General features: G+C 37.3%; 2 protein-coding genes across 10 annotated transcripts in view; one reads left to right on the plus strand and one right to left on the minus strand.

Moving 5' to 3' along the window:
- The window catches only part of LOC142340884 (phospholipid scramblase 2-like), a 102113-nt gene extending 87836 nt beyond the window's left edge, over positions 1-14277 (minus strand). Inside the window, exon 1 of the mRNA XM_075391653.1 lies at positions 14170-14277. Within this exon, the coding sequence (XP_075247768.1) occupies positions 14170-14181 (12 nt within the window). The 5' untranslated portion in view covers positions 14182-14277. The remainder of the gene's footprint in view (positions 1-14169) is intronic.
- LOC142340883 (uncharacterized) overlaps positions 13720-26618 on the plus strand; it is a 29773-nt gene continuing 16874 nt past the window's right edge. Inside the window, exons 1-3 of one of the 9 annotated variants that reach the window (XM_075391647.1) lie at positions 13720-13819; positions 14105-14327; positions 14717-14920. In XM_075391647.1, coding sequence (XP_075247762.1) covers positions 14791-14920 — 130 coding nt within the window. In that variant the 5' untranslated portion in view covers positions 13720-13819; positions 14105-14327; positions 14717-14790. Of the gene's footprint in view, positions 14328-14700; positions 14921-15837; positions 16485-25993; positions 26167-26618 lie in introns of those variants that run through there. The other 8 variants (XM_075391648.1, XM_075391643.1, XM_075391649.1 and 5 more) reach the window with 8 other exon arrangements.

A 26618-nucleotide genomic window follows, 5' to 3' on the forward strand; every position in this document is an offset into this window, starting at 1 on the left:
AACATTTTTTAACGTAACGAGAAGATGACACATCATTATGTTTTTAAGTTTTTTTTTGTTTGCCAAGAATAGCAATAATTTAAAATATTTATAAAGATCGATAGATACATTTTTTGTGAGACAATTGATAAAAACTTGATAATTGAACACAAATTATTTTGTTTTGGTTGAGTTTACATATGTTTACTAACCATTAATTTGTCAACCAGTAAAATTTATACTGCATTACTGAATTAATCCGAATCACCAAAAATCTATCAAACTACAAAAAGCAGCTGAATTTAAAATCTTTCTTTGTTTTATTTTGATGCGAATTTAACATTGGTGCGACCTTTACAACCTTTTTTTGTATAAATTCTTGAAATAAGAAGTTTTCTTAATGCCGTCTTTTGTTTTGATGCCTTATTGCTCAAAGCATAAGTGTTAAATTTTCTCCAATTTTTCTTAAGATGGTTTTCACCTCTTCATGGAAACTTAGGGATGGTTCACGTTTAACGGCTAGATACGAATCCGTTAAAAACGTTGATTATTTACTCCATATTTTTCAATTTTGTCATCCTTAGGTGTACAGTTGTTGTGATGATTGCAGAAGATCATGTATTCAGATTTTTGTCGTTTAAAGCCTATTTGAATCGGAATGACTTTTTGGCATCAGCGTTCCTGGTCTCAATGTGTTTTTGGCAATATCAAGATTTTCGTTAATAGTACATATTTTATCGTGTCATCAACGTATTGCACAATATTACAGTCTTCATTATAAATTGATCGGATGTCATTTATGAAATGCTAAAATAAATTTAGGGCCAAATATTGTGTCACTGGGCACTCCAAGTTTTATAGATATGCATTTCGACAGGGTGTTATTTAGTTTAACACATTGCTGTTGATTGCTGAAAAAAAGGTTCTGATAACACTAGAGATTCCCTCCAGCGATTCAGTTTTTCAGGTTTTATTAAAAACATGTTGTGAGATATTAAGGCAGAGATCTAGAAAATGAGTTGCAACAATTTGATTTTAGTCCATCCGACTAAAAAAGTATCTGTTGTATACAAAAAAAACCTTGAATGGCAGAGAAAACTGTCTAAAAAACGAGCTGTTTTGCTTTCAAAGTTCCGGTTTTCCGTAGATGATCAGATATTTTCATTGATAGTAAAAACTCAAAAATCTTCGAAGAACTGGCGAAATTGAACGTATTTCAGTTCTCCCGTCGAGTACGGTCCACGCAGGAATTTTCGGAAGTCTCGATGACCATAAAGGGCTAATTTTTTTATGGCATCTAAGAGTTCTTTCTTTGAAACATACCAAAACAATAATTGGTTCAAAGCAGCTTCTGATATTTTTTTCAACTGTCCTGTGTCAGGAGGAATCAGACATCCGAGAAATTCCCCCAAAATTGAAAAACAGTAATTTAATAGAGTTTCGTTTTTTATATTTTGAGTGATTAGGTTGCTAAACAAATTTCTGAATATATGTATTTTTTTCGGACTTCCGTTGTGATCTCTCATCTTGCTGATGAATTCCCATCCATTTTTGTCAGTGCTTAAGCTGTTAAATGATGCGACTTTTCTGAATTTTATGCTAAAATTTTCTACCACACTCAACCGCATTTTTTGCTTACTTGTCTACCAAATGAAGTAGAAAAAGGAAAATTTCTTTAAAAAAACGTTACCGGAACCTTAGTCGTACTTCATGTGTTCTCAAAGACAGACGGACGTGCATACTAACGAGATCAAAGTTTTTGATATAAATAGAATGGATAAAAAACTCTTCTGAAGAAAACGAAATCCAGCCATTACAATTTCTCCAGCAGAAACGAAAGGCATTATTTTAAAGTATAGTCCTTGCTTTTTCTAAACAACAAAAAATGAATATCAGCTTGCAGATTTTATCAAACTCAAATCAATTTTCCAAATCTAAGGTTTTTCGACTAATCTTGCTTTGTAAGCTTGTAGTTAGGTGTTCTCTTTTTGTTTTAAGTTAGACTTCGCTTTCTGATTTCAGAATAAATACGTTTTTGCATAAGTCTTCCTACTGATTGAGGTAAGTCATCAATGCTCAAAAAATTTTATGCGCAAAAAACTGAAAACTCTATAAATTGCAGTAACGATTAATCGTTCAACAATTTATTTTCAAAGTAAATCGCCATTGGCGACTGACGAGATGGTTGCAACATGAATCCAAGAAGATGGTGAATTAGGAAAGTTTATTGAAGACAGGACCCAATTGCAACACATAAAGATTAAAATAATGACTCGATCTGTAAATTCGATCTGACAAACCAGAACATATGACCCAAGATACGCCAGAAACGAACATTTACATCAAAAACTATGAGTGTGAAAAATGTTTAAAATATTATAAAGCTGGCTTATTGACACAGCTGAGTTAAAAAGACTGAGCTACAAGTCGGCGAGAGAGGCAAAAAAGATTCACTTTTCAGAAGTTCCCAATTTTTTACGAGAACATATAATGTTATAGTCCTAAAAACAAATTAAGTTATTAACTGATAACATTAATCAAAGCAGATTCAGTCTGAATAAAAGCGTCAAGGAACTTATATTGAATCATAAAAAGAAAAAGACAAAAAAATTCGAGACAAAACTTTATAATCCCCAGTCATTGTCTATGATTTATCCGAAAGTTAATCGGACCTGGCATAATTGAAAATTAAATACAAACAACAGAGGCACGAAAACTGCTCCAAAACTGAAATAATAAAATAATCGAATAGTTTTATGAAAACATTGTTTTGAAGTGATAGCAAAATTAGCCACCCATTGGCCGGCTAAACCTATGGTATCTAAGCACCATACAACCCCAAAAAATAGAAGTTAAGTTAAAAAGCTGAAAAGTTAATTTAAAGCTAAAAATAATCTACCGATCGTATGTTTTTCTCACAAAACAATTTCAATCGCTTAATTTTGACAGAAGCTTCAATTCTAACTCTTTAAAACTCACTGATAACAGTTGCAGCGTGGTTCAATCAAATTACTACTCAAGTTCGAATTTTGAATGGACTTCAAATGTAGAAAATGATGAGAACAGGAGAAAAGATTGCACCACACAAAATCTAAATCTTTTTTGTTCCGACCCCCCTTGAGGGAGGAGGAACTATATACTCAAATGGGTTTTTTTTGTTCAGACAATTTTCGCCGAACCATATATTAATCGCAGAGAGTTAAGACTGGTATCATTAGAAAGCTTGTCCGGCGCAGAATATGGAATTAAAAAGCTTTTTTAAATTTTTGTTTGTTTACAGGGAGTTATCGATGTTTAAACTTCTGAGAAAAGTAGAGTGAATTCCGTTGCTTTTATTCACATTTTCCGGAATTTTTGCCTAAATTTTCGTCACTTTTGCAAAAATTTGTTAAAGTTTTTAAGAATAGTGTTGTTGATTTTGTTTTCAAAGACAAAAACGTATTGTTGAACATTTTGATTTAATTTTGTCAAAAATTTGGGCTAAATATTACAAAATTCAGCCTTTTTCATCAAAAACAGCACGTAATAAGCTTCTTTAGTCCACTTTGATTAAATTTAACGGCAGTACACTCCCACACAACAATAATACAATCTTTGAAGACTTAACGCGGGCTATTCTTACTTCATGTTCTGTTGAGAGTCCTCTGTAATTAGAACTTTGCCGTTTTTTGCTAACTTTACTCGTTGATTATCAAAAACGCAGAATTTGTTTTTGAGGTTTTAACTAACAAATTATCTATATCTATAACATTCATAAAATTAACTGTTTCTAATAGACAAAAAACATTAGCAGGGCTAGTTTTGGACTAATCTTGGAATGTTAAAATCCAAAAAGAACTGGGATTGTAATCAGGCTGTCTTTTTTTTTAAAAAAAAAATTGATTTTTTTTGTTTTAATTAAATAACAGAACATATTTAATCAAAGCTCAGGAGTGATAGGTCCAATTGGCTTTCTCAGCAGCTCTACGTTATTGCATTTAGTGTTTGTTTAACTTGAAAGCTTATGGTTGTTTTGACTTTTAAGAATATTTGATTTTTAAATAAATAGTGGCTTAAGGAACTTTTCCTCTATTTCTTTTTTAATTTGGTCAACTTGTAGCTTAGTGTCAGCAAAGAAAGAATGCTTCTCCTTTCTACTGATTTTAAAAAATTTATCGTCATTGCGGTTTTGAGCCTTAAGTTATTGACTTCTGGCTTTGATACTACTAAATTTCAGATTTTTTCATTTTTAGATAATTGCGAGTTTTTCACGTTTTCTAGTTTTGTCACATTATCACATTACTTACAGTTCTCAAATCACATTATTGGCGTTAAAAAATCACAATTAAACATATCAAATTTCTGAAAGATATAGGTTATAGCTTTGACAGCTTCGACACTTCTTTCCTGAAGAGGTCAATTGAACTTTTTAATTTTGTCTTTAACTGTTGTTTTTACTTTGTCTTATTAGTCGTACGAAATTTCTTGTATAATGACAGATTTCATTGAAATTTTTTGGAAAAATGAGCAAATATTCTGATACTAGTAGATAGCTGATGGCTTTCAAGACTTTGAAAACAATTGTTTTCCAAAATAAAAATTTAAATTTCGCAACTTTGTTCTTTTTATTGTGTTTTTGTTACCTAGTCTTGTTAATTACTGGACAAGTATGAAATTATCGGCCTCAAAGGAAGCGATTGGTGTAACAAGTTTTAACTTTTTGAAAGAATTCATTATGACCCTACTGGCTTCGATGCCGGTTTTTCATAGAAAAAATTAAATTAATTTAATTTTTGTTATAATTGAAGTTCGTTTGGTAGCTGCAAGACATAACTGGACAATTTCAGTTCTCAAGAGCTTCCTTCGGACGAACAAATAAACCTATTTATTAATTCTAACTTTTTGAAAGAACTCATTATGACCCTACTGGCTTCGATACCGGTTTTTCACAGAAAAAATTAAATTTATTTATTTTTGTCATAATTGACGTTCGTTTGGTAGCTGCAAGACATAACTGGACAATTGCAGTTCTGAAGAGCTTCCTTCGGACAAACAAATGAACCTATTTATCAATTTCATTTGCTACTTAACGGCTTTCATGACTTTGGAAGTAATTTTGTTTCGAAAAAAATCAAAAGTTTTAATTACTTTTGTCCTTTTTTATTTTTTGTCTACTTGTTACCTAGTCTCATTAATGAAAGGCCACATAATGCATTATCAGAATCTGAAGAAAGCGCAATCGAACATATTATGGGGGCCAAAATATGGCTTTACGTCTTCGACAGCGTTTTCTGGCAGGTTCTAATTGAATTTGTTTGTGGTCTTTTTGTTGTTCTTTTAAGCCGCATTAAAAATTGGATAGGGACAGGTCTTGATGCCCTTCTATAGAAGCATTTGTAATGGTTAAACTTTGGGATATTTTACTTGTTTTTTAAAATGATTTTTCATTACTTTGACGTTAAATGTTTAAAAAAAATTAGCGAAGTTTTTGACTTTACTGTTTTTGTTCTTTTTCTCTAATTGTTACCAAAACTTCTTATGGACTGGTCCCATATCTTTTCTGGTGATTTATAAGTTATTTTGTTGAGTTTCAGTTTTATCTGATGGTATGTTGACTTGTTATTAAGTTTTATTTTTTAAAACGGACATAAATTTTTGATGTAATTAATGTTTGTTGTTGTTTGATTTTGCTGTTCGTCTTCACTCGCTTTCTTAGTATTGGCATATCTCATCAATCTAGTGCATCGTTTTTTACTCCACTGAATAATTTGCTTTGAAGGCTATCTTTTTTGTTCATACACCATTTTTTTGAAAATTACTGCGTTTTTTGGGGGGTTTTTTGGGTTTATTTTTGGGTTTTTTGGGATTCCCAAAAATAACTTTTTGGTTTTTCTATCTGTTCTTCATTTGGTAAACAATTATGCCAAAATTGTGGATGAGCGGATTCGGAAATTTATGTGCAATCGCACATTACCGAACCTCCTTGTTAGTTGTAGAAACTCAGAAGGAGACCTGTAACTGCCTCACTGATAGTTTCAAATACGTTATCGTTTCAAATGTTGACTTCAGTGTGTAAAATTATGAAATTTTGAACAAAGTTATGATAAACTCTTTTGAATTGGATCCATAATCTTTCAGACTGCAGTTATAAATTACAGCGTCAAATAATAGAGGTTCAGTTAACCCCCAAAAAGTTCATAACGACAATTTGAGTGGGTTCTGAAAAATTTACGTGAGAAAATTTAGCAGATTTTACCAAAATAACAGAATGGTAAATATTTAAATATTGAGAAATTTAGCGAATGTTCGAATCAATAGATTTAGGTGCTCCGTGCCGTTTTTAATTGAAACAATAAAGTGGTTGGTTAGATTCCATTTTTTAACGGAAAACCAAGTTGACCGGAAAATTATTTCAGCATAGTTCGTCCCCCCTACAGAGGTGTAAACAATAAATTGGTATTCAGAATCTGAGGACATGTTAATATAATGCTTCAATACAAACACTTTACTCAGATCTGACAGGTGATCAATTGGCTTTAAAAAAGCCGAGTCAAAGAGATGCCTGGAAGCAGTTTATAGAGATACTTAGCAATAACACCTTCTTGAAACTTAGCAAATGTCTACATTTCAAAGGGACAAAAGCTCCAATTATCAGAGCGCTTTTCGCCTTAGTTTCTGCAAGCTCCGTACAGATAACGACAATGATCATTAAAATAACAAGGAGGCTCGGTAATGTTCGTTGGCACATGATGTTCCGACCCCGTCCACCCACGTTTTGAGTTAATAGTCTACCAAAAGAGGAAGAGAAAGACAAGGTTCAAAAAATCACATATCTTTCAACAAACAAAAAAAAACGAAAATTAATGCTGGATCAGAGAACAATTGAGACTTGCCGTCAATGAGAGTACTGAACAACACACATACAAAAACAGATAATAGCAGACATTAAATACGACCAAAACTCGATGACTACATTTAAAAAAAGAAAATAACAAAAAAGGAATCCGATACAACCCGATCTAAACACATCAAATTGTAATTCCTGGATGCTCATTGGAAAAAATATGAGCTCTCAAAAATCCGACTCAGTGACATGCCGACAAAAAAGAGCAAAAAGGACGCAGTTCAAAAATACGTTTCTCTTTTTGCAAACAAATAGTTTCACATCGATTGACGCCACTTCGTATAAACTCGGCTCTTTAAGAAGGTTAATTTATGCGTTAAAGCAAGCAATTGAGACTTGTCGTTGTCTGTAATATGTCCGATGACTGCAAAAATGACAGCAAAGACGAAACACAGAACAATTGAATTTAACAAGAACGCGGTGCAGCAACCGTTGAAACCACAGGCTCTTCAAACAGAATATTGCACACCGATAATTTTACCCGTTTCTTAGCAACAATTGGGCCCCTGATTAGTGCGATAATGTGGAAAGGAAAAAAAACTCAGAATGATCAAATCACATTCACAACAATCACAATTTTCTTATGAAAATGCCTAGTACCAAAGCCAAGAAACCATTACTTTAAAATGAAGCCATTATAAAGATTGTAATATGGTTAACTAGAAAAAAGATGCGACCTGTCGTTACAGAAACAAAGCTATAAAACTGAAAAAAAAAATAAAACAAAAGTGAAAAAGCTCAAAAATTCCCTGACTTTTTCAAAAGAAATACTTTCGACTTATCAAACAAACCATAAACTTTCAAAGTAAGACAAAAGCAGATCAGTTTGCATCTGCTCGGGAATCCAGTTGTGCTTGTTTTGGTTGCCACTAAATCAGAGGACGAAAAAAGCAAATACGGATAGAAATCAAAATTTCACAGGCAGTTTATCGAAGCCCCAGAGTTGAAGTCATTATATCTATAATACAATAAAAACCATTAATAAAGTTCAACGGACAAACGCAATTAATTATTGTTGTTTGATTCCTTCTCATTGAAACTGAGTCGTCAAGCTAGAAGGTCTTCGTGCAGACGACAACAAAAAGAACCAAAAATAATGAACTGAACCGAAAACTAACGAACTTATGAAAACACAATAATAAGCTCTATTGACATTTGTTAAACTAAACATAACCAACAGCAACAAAAACTGTTAAAAGCATCAGAAAATTGATGAACTCTGTCAAAAATAAGGCTTTGTCACTGCTTGACAACAATGAGAAAAAAATGGTTAAACAAATTGTTTTCCTTGAAAAAAGTAAAAGAAAGTCTTTAAAACCGTTAGCTATTAATCGAAATCAGGAAATAGATTTAATTAGGCAATTTTGGAGGCAACTAAGGCTTTCGATTGTTAAAAATATGCCAAACGACAACAAAAGAACAACCTTCAGAGGCAAAAACGAAAAATCCTAATAAAATTTAAAAAGCCGTTAAAACTATAGGCGATTTGCTGAAGTTTTTAAAGAGGCATTTTTGAGCGTTCTTTCAATGCAAGTTTGAACCATTGTTAATGTGATAAGTTGAAAGGAGAACAAAAAACAACTCCAAACACAGGAAAATATGCTAAAATTGGGAAGTACGAATTATTTTTCTCAAAAAAAATTATTTGAAGTTCATTAAAACTTTTAGCTCTAATCCCAGATCAGTAAAAAGGTTGGTTTATTTAAAAATCTTCAGAAGCAATTAGGGCATTTAAGTGACAAGATTGTGACGTACGAAAGCGAAAACAACACAATTACAGGCAAAGACAAAAATCGAATGAGTTACGTTAGAGAAAGGCTTCAAACCGTTAAATTATCAGCTATTAACGTTAGTCATTAAAAATGTTTATTTTGAGCATTCTTTTAATGCTAATTGGAGCTATATTTAATATGATTATTTGAAAAGGAAATTAATATCATCCTCAAATACAGAAAATTTGCAAAATTACAAAAAAAATTTATGAAACTTTATTGTAAGTAAGCCAAAAAACTTTAATTGAATAAAAAATAAATATAAAGAGTATTTTTTTCCTCATTCGGAATACATTTTGCCCTGAGTATATTTTGACTAAGTTTTATGTGCACGAAAAAAGAATAAAAAATGACAAATATCAAAACTTTGCTAGCATTCTCATGAAAAGAAAATTTTCAAAGTCATAAGAGTCATTAGATTACAACTGAAGGGATTGCATAGGCTCACTTGCTGCTTTTTAGGAACCCAATTGAATCTTAAATTATACATACGTAGTCCTGAGGCTTTAAAAGAGAATCACAATTTAACCCAAAACAAAAAGAAATCATTTAACGTTTACAAAAATACGTTGTTAAAGCCATAAAAATTATGAGCTTTTTTCTGAAGACAAACTCTATTTCCATATGGCGTTATTTTGTTCTAAATAAGATAACTCATTTATCTGGCCGTAACTTTACATAATTTCTAAAAGTAATCAACCTAAAAAGAACAAAACTGCGAAAAGATTTTGAAAAAGACCGCGCTCCATATAATCCGAATAAGTATTGGTAGTAAGAATCCACGATGAGTTCAAAGCTTTCAAACCTAGCCCTGATTTTTCTCATAACCCAACAAAAACATATAAGTGTTCTTTATGTCTGCAAAATAGAGCAATTAGAAATTGAAATATTTCAATAAACGACAAATAAATCGTGCATTTTGTATAATTATCAGTTTCATTTTTCGAAAAACCGGCAATAATTTATTTCCAGAAAACCCATATAGGAAGTGAAAGTACAACTATATTTTTGGACTTTTCAAAAAAATCGGAAGTAGTTGCTAGGTCTCTACTTCCTGTTATTTTAAACGAATTAGGAAACAGAAGCTTATTTCGAACCTTTTTCTGATATAAAAAATGCTCAAATTCGAATAAATTAGCGGAAATATTAACCAAAAAACTCGGATAAAAGAAATTGGCAAGCCTTCTCTATGCTTAACGGCAACACAAATCACACTGTTTTTAAAAATATTAACAAGTTCTAGCAAAATTGGTAAAAATTTTGTCAAAAATTACCGAAAATGTGAATAAAAACAACGGAATTCACTCTACTTTTCTCAAAAGTTTAAACCTCGATAACACCCTGTAAAAACGAAAATCAAAAAAACCTTTTTAATTCCATATTCTACGCTGGACGAGCTTTCTAATGATACCAGTCTCAGCTCTCTACGATGAATATATCGATCGGCCAAAATTGTCTGAACAAAAAAAACCATTTGAGTATAGAGTTCTTCCTCCCCGACAAGTGGGTCGGAACAACAAACATGTAAACGATTCAGTGATAAATGGGAAGTTTACTCAGCTATTTGTTCAATTAATTATCAATTTTCATAAAACATGTACTTTACGATGTCTTCTGTTATGCAGCTTCCTCCCTTTGTGACGTTTGTGGCGCTTTTTTGGTTTAACTCTCCGTTTTTTATGCCGTTTCTTCTGTTTGTGATGATGCTTTTGGTGATTCTGTTTATGATGGTTCTGTTTGCGACAAAAACGCCAAATGAATGGTCATAATTTGTACTTTTACCTTTTCCTCAATATTTACTTAGTTTAGCTATAAAATCCAATTGCCGCAGTTTATTTTCTTGTCAATTTGTTTTTTCAAGACAGCAGATTTATTTTCTCATTTTGAGCCAACAAAAATCGTTTTCATAATACAGATATTTGTTACATCACATTGAAAAGAGAAACAAAAAATCTTCAATTTCAGAAAGCACAGGGTAAATTAACTTTGTTCTATCCAAATAATATTATTCATTAATTTGATTAAGAAAAACTCTTCTCGATGAACGCAATCGAATCATAATTGCCCCCATAATGATATGTAATAAAGATGGGAGGGATACACGACCACTGAGTTCTAGGTAGGCCCCCGGACTTGGACTTCAGTCTGAGAGAAATTCAGCTCTGAACCAGAGCATTTCAAGAGTAAAATTTTAATTCACTTCTGAAGCACTGCATCTCCAGAATATTTCAAGTTTCTCTGTGTGCAGTTTTCTTCATTATGATTATATTGATGTCTTAGAGTTACGCATATCCCAAAAATAATTCGTTGCAGAATAATGTCATACTTTTTTTTAGCTTATAACTGGTAATTACTACTACTTATACATAAGCTAGTTATGCATAAAAATAAACACCGCACAGAAATATATAACGAAAGTTAACGATGGTGAGAAGGTGCCCACCAAAAGTGCTTTGATCGCACGCAACCATGTGCTAACTTTTTGTTGTCAAAATGGATTAAATAGTATTAACTAACTCTTATCTGAATCACTTCCAGTACCGACTGCCTAGTCTATATCAGTACTGGGCAAGTCTAAATCTAAGCCTTATTTCTATTTCGTTTTTCAGAAATGGGCAAGTCTTAAAACAAGTCTTACAAGTCTGACAAGTCTTGGCCAAGACTTGAGTAATACTTGCAATTTGATTCACAAGTCAAGAGCAACTTTTCAAAAAATTTCGAGTAAAAAATTCGAATTCCAAAAATTTTTGCAACGACTTTCGCATTAATTTTTGGTCATTTTCCCCGGGGTGTTATAAAATGATGCCGAGGACATACCAAATTGTATGTTAGCACTCCGAGGGAGGGGGGTCTGTTCAGCACAAATTTAGGGTATTTCAGGTGTTCTGGGCCGTTTGGGCAGTTTCAGCCATTTTTTAGCCGTTCCAGCCCCAAAAATAGCCAAAATCACCACATTTTTGTTCTTTTCAGATACACCAAATGTCGAACGTTTCCAACCGAGGCCATTCTTGACGTTTCTTTGGCCAGCTTTAGGCGTTTTCCCGCCTATTTTTGACGCTTTTTTTGGATATTTTCGACGTTTCTTTAGCCATTTTATGGCGTTTTCCTGGCTGTTTTTGACTTCTTTTTTTTTTACTATATTTCACGTTTTTTTTAGACAAGAAATTTTCAGGCGGTGTTTTCCTATACTATTTTTGACATTTTTTCGACTATTTTCGACGTTTCGTCGGCCATTTTTAGGCGTTTTTCCGGCTTTTTTTGAAGTTTTTTTTGGGTTTTTTTTTTATCTTTTAGGATTTTTTGCCTGCCAAGACTCTGATTAAGACTTGCCAAGTCTTGACCCAAGACTTGCATTTAGACTTGCACGTCTTGGCCAAGACTTGGATTAAGACTTGCCAAGTCTTGGCCAAGTCTGACAAGTTTTAAATGTGTTATGATCATAGCTCTGACTCAGTACTGATACCTAGACTTGGAATTAGACCAGTACTGATATTCACTTGGCGCTAAGTACGGGTTATCACTTCCCCTCTAGGAGAGCACATGTAGAATTAACACTTGATAACTTACTATGCAAGGACGCATTAATGTACAGGAAGTAGCGGAGAAATCCCCGTGATTTATGAAGCACAAAGATTGATGAATCTGAGTGCTATGCTGATTTCCATTTTTATAGCATTAATACGTGCAAGCAATGAAAAGCTATTTTCATAATTTACAGCATCTTGTTTGAGCATATTTTGAAGCTCAATTCTGGATTATTGTTTGATGAAAAACAGTTTTTCTCCAAGTTTTTATAGAATATAGATGATTTACGGCACTGCTGTCTGTCAAACATTTTGAGCCTAGTAGAAAAAACGGGTCTTTCCCATTATAGCCCCCCAGCTTAGTGGTCAGATAACCTATAGCCCCCCAAACATGGTAATTATACCATAATGGGGGAGTTAATTTCATGGGGGGCTATAATGGGAAAAACCCGGAAAAACAATAATTTTTCTAAAAGTGGGGCATATTTTCCGTTTGTGCCTCCAATAGTTTATACAGCCCCCAGCTAGAGCACGTGCCTTGACATAGTAAGTCATTGTATCAACAATACTGCACGTGCAAGCAATATGCACCTACTAAGCTGGTGGGGGGGCAACGGAAAAGATCCAATTTTTGTCTAAATATACGTCATTTACCGTTTGCCAAATGAGCAAAATGCATTTTACTTAGTAAATTGTATGTTTTTGAAGTCCATTTTAGTCAACATAATTTTGGCCGTTCCTTTTTTATAATCGATGCATAATCATTAGAAATTTAGTAAATCTGTATTCATAAACACTGGCGATCCTACGTACATAGAAAATCCAGCGAGAAATTGACCAGTTTTCTGTAATCTGCAGTAATTTTAGATCCACTTAAAATCTGTTGAACTTAATCATGCTTTTGTCAATTTAAAAAAAATTTTGCATTGTTAATTCAGCGTCTTTATGGGCAAGTTGAACAGATATCGCGTGGGACTCAAAATACAGATGCCTATGGAATAATAGCCTATTTCTATCTAGATTTCCTTTGTAAGTAAGTTTGTCAGTTTACCACAGATATTTAAAACTTCTTCGATTGATATAAAAATCAAAAGAAACGACCAAAGTTATCTCGACTAAAATTGATTTCTGAAACGGGCAGTTGACCATTTAAAACTACATTTTGTGCGTTTACTTTTGTGTAGTGCAAATTTTACTTCGGCAATACTGAGTGAGTAAACAGAATAGATCCTTATATTCACTAATGAGGAGCGAGAACAGATAGATGAAATTCTGTAAACAAGCTTAGGATCTTTCCCATCGGAGCCACCCCCACGGAATTACGAAACTATAGACCTCATATGGTTAGCTTACCATGATCGAGGAGATCACTAATCTTTAATGGGGCACTAGTCTAATTGGGGGGGGGGGGGGGGGGTGCATAATAGGAAAGGCCCTTTAATTTTCCAAAACGAACAACAGGTATTGCAAATTGTACGGGCATTCAAATAATCACTCTTTTCACGCCAAGATCAATTGGGACAGTTCGGATTCATTATACGCATAAATATTGCACGTGTATGAAGCATGATATTTTATACTGCCTTCGATTGCGATCGAGTTATATAACGTCAATAGGTCTATTCTGCACTGACATCCCCGAGTTTATTCTCTGCTTGAAGGCACTTAGAACTTCTGGTATTTATCGACAATCGCCTAGTGGTTCCAAATGTAAACAAAGTAAACAACACGTGCAGTTTTTTTAGATGTCATCCCAATGCAGTATCAGATTCTACATTGCCAGATTTTCCTATATGCAATGCAAGATTTAAAAAGTTCCATCATTTAAAGCTTGCAATGAGCGTGTTTCAAGCAAACTTACGTGTTTCCTGATGAAGTCACTTCGAAATTCTGGCCTATATCAGTAAAGGCTACGTTATTCTGGATAAACGCCAGAAGTTCTCAAGGGCTTCAAGCACAATCATGTTACCTATAATTCAAAGTTCTGAAAAAGAGATCCACGCGTACTAACCTCATTTGCCATACTATCAGCAGTGAAAATTGATCATTCACCGACAAGAAATGTTCACAGTTATCAATAACACAGAGGACTCTCTCTATTGTCAGACGCCGATAACATAATATTGCACGTGGTGTATGTGCAATATTATATCCCTTAACACTCTCTTCGTATTGCCAGCTTAGTGGTCAAATAACATACAGCCCCCCAATCATGGTAATTATACCAAAAGGGGGTATAATTTCTTGGGAGGGGGGGGGGCTATAATGGGAAAGACGCCGATTTTCAATGCTGATATAGGCGTTCATTTCTTATTTACTGGCCATATTGACTAGCCATGACTGTTCACAATCAAAAACAATCCGTTAAAGGATATTTTCATGAAAGCACCCCACCTCCCCAGCTCAGTGGTCAGATTATCTATAGCCCCCTCCCCCCAATCATGGTAAATACACCATAATGGGGGCTACAATTTCATGGGGGTCTATAATCGGAAAAATCTCTTCCTATGCCCACTAAGCTGGGTGGGCTATAATGGTTGAGACCCGCATATCCCTAGGAAATAATTATCAAAGGTGGAGTTCTAAAGTGGAGCGTTATCAAGATACCAGCTTGAAGTGACATTGTTATAAAATGGCTTCCGAAGAAGGTGCAGATGGAGGCATGAGACACTTGGACATTATGGCACATGGCACTGACAACAGGAGTCGAAAGAGCTCTAAAGAGGAGGAGAATGACAAATCTTTCGACAAATCAGCTGGCGGTTGGTATTATCCTATTATCCCACTCTGTTTCGTCGATGACGCATCAGTTTCGAGAATTACTGCAGCAAAATCTAGCAACAAATCAACAGCAACCGCCAAAACCTAAATTAACTCAAAGAAGAACCGGATCTTTTCTGTTTGTGCCCCCCCCCCCCCCCCCCACCCCCAGTACGTTATGCTCCCCCAATTACAGAGTAACGTGTCATTACATGGTAAATCATTATGTAAAAATATTGCACGTGCGTATGGGGGGTGCAAATGAAATTCGCCCACTAAGCTGAGGGGGGGGGGGGGGGGGCACAAACGGAAAAGATCCGAAGAACCTAAGAACAAAAATTAATGTTCACATTGCAACGTGGTATATAACAACACATAAATTCTAATTGGTGGCATAGAAAAAATGGGAGGGAGGGGGGCAAAATGTTCGTTGTTTGGTGTTTTTTGTCAAACTTGAACACAAAAGATCTTTTTCAGCCTTCTCTTTGGTTTTTGAATCACGACAGCTGAGGTTAGTTAGAATAACACATTTTAACAATATCTCCTCAGTTGATGGAAGATTTTCTAGAAATTTTTGTTACAGAGTAAATAAGTAAGCGAGAAATATATCAACCAATCAGAATCGACTATTTAAATTACGTATAGAATTGCGTCCAATTTACGTATAAAGTTTGAAAAAATTTCGTATAACCTAATTTTAAGTAAATATAACCACAATATGTACGGATTAAGATGGTTTTTGGCTTAATATTTTCAGATTCTTTAGACAATTGTTGATCGAATATGAACCGATTCTAACGTCAATAACATCAGACAAAAAACCAGTAAAAGAGCATCAAAAAAACCTTGTCGTCTAAACTCTCTCTTGTTGCTATGATCGTGCCGATACTAATGCGTGATGCTAAGTTGCTTTGTCGATAAAACGTTGCTTTATACGCTATTATGGATTGCAACTGTTCGGTAGACTGTTATTTCGAAGATCTACAGCTACCTTTTGATGCCGCTACCGGCTTCCCAGGTTCAGCCTAATTGTTGTGATAAACTTATTGATAAGGAAGCTATAGATTTCGCTGGTGACTTCAACGAGTTGATCACAAATCTTTTCAATACGTCAGCTATAAACAATTCTTTTTATTGGATACTGGAAGATATTGCCAACGCTTCTATTTGGGAGTCATTTTGAGAACTTGATATTCTTAACGAACCGTGGCTTTAAAGAGTTAAAGCCTTCCATGTTATGTCATTAGTTATTGCAATATTATACAGAAAGAGTAGCTCATATATCTTTCTGCTTTTAGTTACACTTCTCTGTCTGTGCTACGCAAGTGAGCTCCTAAATTGTTTTCTCGCTAAGCATTACAAAATATTAACAAAATATCAGTAATTCGATTCAAATAGAGTTTTCCTGATCTGCATTTGGTCTGCCCCACTAATCTTTGAAGCTTTCTTGTGTCTGGTGTATCTGCTTGTGGATGCCTCAAATCTGTTGCTGGCCGTAAAGAGACATGAGTTGGCAGAAGAGGCAACAAAGAGGATTGCAGATAATCCGAATAAACGACTCTATCTGTAAGACAGAACCAAAACAATATATTAGTTTTCTTTTTGCTGTAAAATTTTTTGAGTTTAGACGGCAAAACCAACCCCTGATTTTTAATATATTTTTAAGGTGTACTAAATATAGGCAATATCTGTAAAGGTCACCGATAACCCCACACAAGCACAATTTTTGAGACGAAAAACATCGATTTTGAAAACTTTTTTGTCGAATTGTCAAAAATTTGTAAAAAATGATTAAGTCGGATCATATATCAAAGAATTACCTCTGATACAGAGAAAATCGAGAAGACATTACGATAAACTGTTCATTTTTGAAAATTTTTGGTCAATTTTGATGCAATTCTAAAAACTTTGGAAAATCAATACCAAATATAGATAAACCGTATTTTCACGCCTAAAACCGTCCAGTTTACTGAATTACGGTTCCGTAATCAAGAATTTGCAAAACTTGCAATTGATCAAAACTTGATAAAATTGGACAATAGCATAAAATTTTGACAAATTTGTCAAAACTTTGATTTTTCAACTAGAAGGGTCGTCAATTGAGTGAAAGTCAAAACACACAGAAAATCTGTGAAAAATTCACAACCTCCGGCCTACAAAAAGATTATCGAAATCCCAGTATTTTGTTTCGTCGCTCGTTTAAGTACCGTTTCGTACGCGTCCTTTTTGTTCTTTCACTCGTCAATTGTCCGTGTTCCGTCTTTTTCAATAACGCCGCTCTCCCTAAACTTTGCTTTTCGTTTTCTCCGTCTTCTGTTCCGGATTTCGATGTAGTATGTCGTCATATATGATGAAGTATGTTGTGATTTGTTGCAGTATGTTGATTAAGCTAGTATGCTGGTTTGTTGCTTTGGTCTTGTTGCTTGCTATGGTGTGACTTAAGTTTGTTCTAGAGTTACGGCTAGTTGGTTTCTGGACTTTTTCAACTTACTAATTTACTAGCACCCCTGTTGTAGTATATTGATTTTTACCACTGTATGTTTGCGTGTAACTGTATGATTTTTAGTTGTTTTGGGTTTTTGCTTTCTAGGGTGTGACTCAAGTTTACCCTGGAGTTACGGCTAGATTGTTTATTAACTTTTCCAGCTTTCATAGACTACAAAAACGCTGCATATTTTTTAAAATTTGCTGTAGTTTGTTTAATATTGTTGGTATGCTGATCGGTTGTTTAGGTTTTAATATTTGCTAAGGTGAGACCTAAGTTTATTCTCGTTACGGCTAGTAAATTTCTTGCTCTTTTCATCTAATTAGTATACTACTGATTTGCCGTAATTTAGTTCGTTATTTGTATATATTAAGCCCCATAATGACTTGTTCGAGTTTGTTTCTTGCAGTAGCATCTCTCCTCGTTCCTAGGGTCTGACTTCAGTTTGTTCTGGAGTTACGGCTAGTTTGTTTGGTTGAGTTTGTTGCTTTGGTCTGCTAGCATAGTACTTCCCGACCTCCCTGCTCGCTGTTTAGTTCGTCTCCCGCCCCTTCCTTCTGTCGTCTTTCCGTTTTGTTTCGCGCTACTCGCTCAACGCTTCCGCTCTAACCGGCCGTTCTCCCGTCGCGTCGCCCGACATTTCCGTTCCGTCCTTCTTGTTTCCCGTTTCATTGTGCGTCGCTTGTTCTGCGTTTCCTTCCAGTCCGTTGCGTCGCCCGTTTCCTAGCAGCCCGTCTCCCGTTTCTTCGCGCTTTATCCACCTGGCCCTCTTTCGCGGGTTGCCTGTCTTTCTGTTTAGTCTCACGTTGCGTAAAAGCACGTTAGACGCTCTCTGACTTTCGCTACTTACTTTCGCCGAGTAATTCATTACTCGGTAACTTCTTTACTGCTGTTGGGTGGCTTGATTATCACTTCGTAGTCAATTGAGTTTGGTATAACCTTCATCCCGTATTATTGTTTGGATTTTACTTTTATTTGAGAAATCCGCCATTTAAGCTCATGACCGAATCAAAAGAGAAATTGAAAAAGCTCTTTAAAGCAAGATCTAATCTAGAATCTGAGTTACGTATCATCCATAAGAACATAACAGATGCCAAAGATCGTCATGACAGGAGGGTCAAAGTTGAGCGCTTGGTTTCTAAGGTGAACGATGTCTTCAGTAAACTGGTGCAGAAAAATGAACAATTTATTGACTTGGCCAGTAAAGCCGAGAACCCAGATTCAATTTATCCGATCCTTGAGCAAGGGTTGGGTGATGTAACTGAGAACAATGATAAATTCTTGCTTGCGGCAAGAAACTATATTGACTCAGTTGCTGACCGAGACACCGTATTTGAAAGCGTTAATCCTCAAGGGCAGTCTAAGAGAAGTTTACTCCGATGAGTGCATCATCAATGTCCAGCCAGCGTTAACATGACTTTCTAATGGCAAAACTAAAAAGCGAAGAGGCTGAGAAACAAGAACAAGCTGCCATTCGCCTTGCTAAGCAAAGACACGAAGTTGTCATGAGAAAAAAAGGCCGAATTAATGGATTATCATTCATTGTATAGTCACCACTCAAGTGAACTGAATTCGCTTAAAGATAGGGGATCAGATAGAATTCAGAGATTGTTCAGGATTGGGTAAATTTGTTTCCACCAGGTAATTCATTGACTGCTGCAAGTGAGTTAAATTTTTCTCGTCCTGGTTCAGCAACCGCTGACCCTCCTGTTCAAAATACTGCCCCTAATAATTGTCCAGAAAACACAAGAAATGTTGCCGGTGACTTAAATCACCTTGAAATGCTTTCTCAGTACACACTGCCAGGAGTTAGAATTTCTGTTGCTCAGCAAGAAGCGTTGATTTGGGAATACCTCCAGGCTCAACTGCAGCAATCACCCAGTGATCAAAGGCACATAGTCTTTCAGGCAGTGGTAAGGTGAAACCAGTGAACCAAGTATCAGTTGACGTGGAAAATGTTGCACACCCACCACTTCAGCCACCTATGCAACCTCCCCGGCCACCGACACCCGTTATGACACCAATGAACTCTATTTTTGTACCTGAAGTTTCAACAAACCCACAAGTAAATCAGTTCTTGGGTCCAAAAAGCTCCAGTGTGCCTGGTCAATTACATCTGTCCCTCCCTTATGTTCCACAAAAACAGAATCCACATCAAGTTAACATTCCACACCAAACACAATTCCCTACTGCCCATTCCCAGCATAATGTCCCTCCACCTCTAAACCCGCTCGTGAACCCGCCACCTATAATCCCGCCTCAAAAATTATTTTATCCGCAGCCTCCCATGATTCCGTCGCCCATTCCGGCGAGCACATCAACATACTTACCTGTTCCCAACATTCCTCAAAACATTGTCCATTCGCCTCAAGCTCGCCTGGTACCGTGTCCTATCGCACCAAAACGTCCCCTTAACCGTAACCCCGATTTATACTTTTGGCGTTTTCCTCAGAATACCCACCCCCCAAAAAGCAAACGAGGAGACAAATAATGCAGCCGTTTTCCATAATTTTCAGCCAACACTCCCCTCAAGCACTGCTAACCCTGCAAGCAGCCATGCCATCTCACAATGAACTGCAAAACAAAATGTTTATAGCAATCACGTAGCAACCCGTAGCAACCAAGTAAACCCATTCAGTACGGCAACTAACATCGATCCGCCTTTTGTCACGCCAATTATTCCTCCCATCTACGGTCAGAAAGCACCTGCACCGTTGTGTTGGGGTTGCCCACTGCATCCTACGCTTCCGGCGACAGCAGTTGAAAACCTAAAACTCATTAAGGCGTTGATTGACGCCATAACGAGCAAGAGGAATGATCCGATACCTGAATGGAAATTGTCCCAATACAGTGGTGATCCCCTACAGTGGCACGAATGGTATGGTCTATTTAAAAGCGCAATTGACTCTCAGTCCTTAACTGATTATGTAAATTTGACATACCTTAAGACCGTCTTAACAGGTAAAGCTAAAACAGCTATAACTGAGTTTGCCTACTGCGGCGCAATGTACACAGACGCACTGATGACCTTAAAACGTAAATTTGGCCAACCACAGGAGGCCGTAAGTGCACATTTGGATAAACTTAACAGCTTTCCACCATTGAAGATGCACAATAGCGATAACGTTATTAACTATTCGGGATATATTTCAAGTCTTGCTGGGGTATTTAAATCGCTGTCATATGATTTGGATTTAAAGAGTGCTGCGCTTCTCAACACTGCCGTACAGAAGCTACCACCCGATATGAAAGGAGTCATGGTCACTCTTCACGGTCAAAAAGCATTAGGGGAAACCTGCTCTTCTCAATTTCAACGACTGGTTAAAGGAGAAGGCCGAAGCGCACGATTTAATGAAGAATACCGCATATAAATCAAAGACTGAGGATATCAACAACTCTGTAACAAGATCAAAAGTTGCTTCGAAGGCATTTGCTGCAAATACGCGACACAAAAGTAATATTAAGCCGCACCAGAGTTCTCCGTCAACATCAATCTCCAGTTGCATTGTATGCAAAGGCAGCCACCGGCTGTGGGAATGCCGTGTCTTTAAAGAAAAGAACCCCACGCAGAGAGCCAAGGTCGTGGCTGAGGCAAAGCTCTGTTTATCCTGTTTGCGTGATAAACATGTGTTCAGGCAGTGCAAAAGTCCCCGTAAATGTAAAAAAGATGGTTGCAACAGCTCCCATAACACCTTACTTCACGGAGCTGAAAGGTATTTTCCAGCCAAGCCCTCAACAAACAACAACATCAATACTTCGAAGTCGAACGCAGGTACTGGTAGGTCATCTACTGGTCAACAGCAACCAAGCAGAACAACCACTTTGTCATCCGTGACGGATGTCAAAGGCCTCTTTCAGGTCAGGGAACTGAACTTTAGTAATTCTTCTGGTAACAATACAACGGCGTTAGTTTTATGCGATACCGCTTGCAGTAACTCTTGGGTGTCCGTTAGTCTGGCAGCTAGACTCGGTTTGCAGGGTACCGCATTAAAACTGACCGTCAAGGGAATAAACACGGAAGAACTCATTGACACAAAGGTGGTTCAATTGACAGTAACACCTCATAGAGATCAAGACTTCGAACCATTTACTGTACGTCCCTATGTGAGGGAAACATTAAATGTAGGTTCCAACATCATTGACATTAAATCCATGGAAGAAACCTACCCACATCTGGCTATCCTAGATCCTGTAAGATATAGCTCTGGAAACATTGAGATGATACCTGAACAGGATGTCTATGATGCCATCCGCCCGTTAGAGTACTTTGCAGCCAACGAAAAGTGCGCACCGTTCGCTGTTTGCTTGCACATAGGTTGGGTTTTAAGCGGCCCACTTCCGTCAAGTTCAAGTTTAGTCTCAACGTGTTTCAAAGCGAATGTAATAAGATTATGAACTGTCTTGTCGAGTTAAATCTTGGTATGACATGGAATCGTACGGCGCGTACAAGCAGGTTGACCCACGATCCGCAGCGGATGCTCGCATGCAGGAAATACTTGAAACAACAAATTTTCATAACTGTCAAAGATACGATGTCGGTATGTTATGGGCTGATGACAAAATCTAGCTCCCGATTAACTACTTTTCGTCTCTGGTACAGCTCAAGTCTCTCGAAAACGCTTTCGAGAGACACAACATTGAAGAAAAATTATGCTAATACCATCCTTGAAAACTTGGAAAAATGTTACTTAAATACAGTCCCTGATGCTCACAAGGTCGAGCAGCGGTCGGATGAAGAGTGGTATCTACCACATCACCCCATAATCAACCCGAACAGACCGGGGAAAGTGCGTAGCGTACTAAATGGTGCAGCAAAGTTCCACGGTACTTCTTTGAAAAAACCTTTGCTCACTGGCCCCGAGCTGCTCCAAAACCTGATCCATGTACTACTTAGGTTCCGTCAACATCAATTCTCCGTGTCCACAGATATCGAGGGTATGTTCCTCCAAGTGGGTGTCCCTGAATGTGACCAGCCATCACTGCGTTTCTTATGGCGTGAATACCCCACAAAAAAGTTGTAGTGTATCAATACACGCGCCATATATTCGGGGCTAAAGACTCGCCCACATGCGCTAACTATGCAATGCAACGCACGGCCCGAGAAAACGTTAGTCAGTACCCGGAAGCAACCAAAGCCGTCCTAGAAAAACTCTACCTGATCGATTACTTGGATTCAGTGGAATTGCCCGAGAGGGCTCTCAATAGATCGAAGGAATTGGTGCATTTTCTCCATTTAGGTGCGTTCGAGATTACTATGTTTGTAAGCAATGCACCAAATCTGGCTGACCAAATGGATGGGTCACCGCAGTCCACCGAACCAAAAGTAATTGCCTCATCTAAGTAGGAATCTTTGCACGTGCTTGGGTTGAAATGGAGTCACATCAATGATACTCTAGTTGTGATTCGGGGTACCTCCAGTACAGTAAGTCCTTAACAAAATGCTTGGTATTGAGCCTAGTGTCTAAGGTATTCGAACCTATCGGCCTAGTAGCACCATTTATTTTTCATGCCCGATTGTTACTAAAGGACATCTGGCGTGTCAGTGGGCAGGACTGGGATGAAGAATTACCAAAAGACACTGTGGAAAGGTTCCTCGAATGGAATGTAGAACTACCGAAGATTGCCGAGATCACTATACCAAGGAGCTACTTTTCCGGAAACAATTGAACATCTGGAACTACACATGTTTGGCGATAGTTCGCAAGAGGTCTTCAGCGCTGTTGCATTTCTCCGAGCTCAAGTAAACACTTTTAGTGGGCCGAAAACAAAGCTTGAATTTGTCCTGGGTAAAGCTCGCGTAGCACCTATGAAGGTGACGACAATTCCAAAGCCAGAGCTGCAAGCTGCCCTAATGGCTGCTTGGTTGAAACAAGACATCTGTCGAGCCCTTACTGTGCATTTTAACAAAGTTTCTATGTGAACGATAGCACTACTGTCTTGCAGTGGCTTAACTTCGCAAGCAAGCAGCCAATATTTGTTGCAATACGTGTATGCGAGATTTTAGAGCACACTAGCGTTGACGAATGGAACCAGGTTGCCTCAAGCGATAATCCGGCGCATGCCGTTGCTCTTGGTATGCCCGCTGAGGTTTTGCAATCAAGTAGCTGGGTGAGGGGTCCACATTTCTTAAGAACCAAGGAATTCCCGTTCGAACCAAGTACCGAAGTAGTTATAAACATCAAACTTGGTATAGTTACTGAGGAAACTGACGAAACCAATACATCATTGGCCGCATCCGTAACCAAGTCAATTAAGGAGCCGCCCCCTTAGCTAATTACATTCGGTAGGTACAGTTCCTTTCAGAAGTTGATACGGATAACAGCGTATCTCCAGTATCTTGTCCAAGGAGAGTCATTCAATGCAGAGAGAAAAGATCTCCTCGAAAACAAACTCGTTAAACGGAGTAGCCGTATTGCTCCGTTCTCTCCCTTTATTGGGCCAAATCGTCTAATCCGATCGGCCGGCCGCATCAAGCGGTTGGTCGAAGTTGACTTTAATGTAAAACATCCTATCGTTCTCGACGCACGCCATGCATTTGTAAAGTTGTTCCTTAGGCACAACCACGTTAAACAGCATCATCAAGGCATTGACTACCTGCGGGCTAAAGTACAAGAACATTATACCATCCTCAAATTACGATCCTCACTGCGTTCCATTAAATCCAACTGCGTCACGTGTAGAAAATTCCGAGCTGCCACCATCCAACAAATCATGGCTGACCTCCCAGTAGAAAGACTCGCACACCAGTCTCCTCCCTTCCCGAACACCGGGATCAACTACTTTGGCCCGTTTTAAGTTACTATACGTAGGACTACCGAGAAGAGGTGGGGTTTCCTCTTCACATGCTTAACTACCCGTGCCGTTCATGTTGCAATTGTTCTGTCCATGGACGCCAATTCGTGTGTAATGGGAATGGAGCGGTTCGTCTCCCGTCGCGGTACACCTGCCATTATTTGGTCAGACAATGGCACTAACTTTGTTGGCGCGGAAAAAGAACTACGCGAGAATATCGAGAAGTGGAACACCATCAACATCGCCGTCAAACTTGCCCACAAAGGCATTAAGTGGAGGTTCAATCCGCCCCGTGCGCCACACCAAGGTGGCATATGGGAGAGGCTGATACGTAGTTTTTAGCGAATACTTAACACCATCGTCGGTACTCGTCGTCTCACGGACAAAATTTTGAACACTACTTTTTGTCTCGTCGAATATGCACTTAACTCGCGCCCGTAGGCGCCAACCCATTCGACCTAGGTGCAATAACACCTAATAAATTCCTAATCGGTAACCAAGCAACAGCAATTCCGTTGATCGTTGGCGTAGACGAGTTTGATCCTCGTAAACGGTACGCCCGCGCACAGTCGTATGCTAATTCTATTTGGTCACGTTGGGTCAAAGATTACGTACCGGCGCTGAACCGACGTTCCAAGTGGCAGACGCCTGCCGAGCATCACCTTAAGACCGCTGACTTGGTATGGTTAGTTGAAGAGACCAACCCAAGGGGTTACTACCCTAGTGCTCGGATCACTGAACTTCGTTACGGTTCCGACAGCGTCAAACGCTCCGCCGTATTGCGCAGGTCCAGCGGATCGCTCGTCCGCCCGCTTGTAACATTAGTGCTCATTCTCCCAACATCTTCTGGGCCGGAGGATGTTACAGAGTAAATAAGTAAGCGAAAAATATATCAACCAATCAAAATCGAGTATTTAAATTACGTATAGAATTGCGTCCAATTTACGTATAAAGTTTGGAAAAATTTCGTATAACCTAATTTTAAGTAAATATAACCACGATATGTACGGATTAAGATGGTTTTTGGCTTAATATTTTCAGGTTCTTTAGACAATTTTTGATCGAATATGAACCGATTCTAACGTCAATAACATCAGACAAAAAATCAGTAAAAGAGCATCAAAAAAACCTTGTCGTCTAAACTCTCTCGTGTTGCTATGATCGTGCCGATACTAATGCGTGATGCTAAGTTGCTTTGTCGATAAAACGTTGCTTTATAAGCTATTATGGATTGAAACTGTTCGGTAGACTGTTATTTCGAAGATCTACAGCTATAACTTTTGAAAATAGAGATCAAAATTAGAATACTTTTGACCCTAAAATTAAGACCGGTATTCCAGCTCCAGGACGGCTGAAGTATCTTCTTTAATTATTTGCCTTTGTGATCCATCATGCTTCTCAAGATAAATTCTTTAAGCTCGGCTATTTGGCTTTAGCAGCAAGAACTGTTTATTTGAGTCTTTCCCATTATAGGCCCCCAGCCTAGTGGTCAGATAACCTTTAGCCTCCCCCCCCCCAATCTTGGTAAATACACCATGGGGGGGGGCTATAATTTCAGGGGGGGGGGGGGGCTATAATGAGAAAGATCCAATTTGATTAAAACAAAACAGTTGTAGAACGTCTGAATATAAAATTTGGTTCTACTCTACCCCCCCCCCCCATTTACAAATTATATGTTGTTATATAGCATGTTACTATGTAAAGAAAACAGCACATCTGCTTGGAGTGCGTAAAATTTATAAAACGACTAAACGAGATGCGAATTGTGTTTTAAGGAACTGGATTCGAAAAGCAATTCGAGATATCTTAAGTTTCTCGAGTTTAGTTACGACACAGTTCAGGCGTTCTTTATTACTACGGTTTATTGTCTATCTGTAAAAGTTCGCATATGAGCTCAATTTTCTGGGAATGGAGCAATTACATTGAGTTTTCAAGATGCGTATCCATTTGACAAAGTTCCGGGGAGGCAAGGTATATTTGCATGCTCAACAATAAAAATGACCTTTACTTTTGAACTGCTATAAGATGTAATTTTCAGATATCCCTATTTGAGCAAAGTTTTTACTGAAATATCGGGTCTTTCCCATTATAGTCCCCCATGAAAATATAGCCCCCCTTATGGCATATTTACCATGATTGGGGGCTATAGGTTATCTGACCACTAAGCTGGGGGGGGGCTATAATGGGAAAGACCCGAAATAACTTATGACATGAAAAAAAACTGAAATTGCTTTTTAATAAACTGTTTCAAAATTGTCGCCTAATGGTTATGATTGCAAACACTTTTCACCAGTTTTTAGAATTATGTTTTGATTAGCAACATGCTGATTTCCTGTTTCTCGAAAATGAAAATTTATGGTAGAAACATGAAAGGACTTGAAAAAAATTAATTATTCCATTTTTGTCGCCATCTATAAGTTATC

This window comes from Convolutriloba macropyga, chromosome 6 (assembly GCF_964194025.1).
Source record: "Convolutriloba macropyga chromosome 6, txConMacr16.3, whole genome shotgun sequence".
Lineage (NCBI taxonomy): Eukaryota > Metazoa > Xenacoelomorpha > Acoela > Convolutidae > Convolutriloba > Convolutriloba macropyga.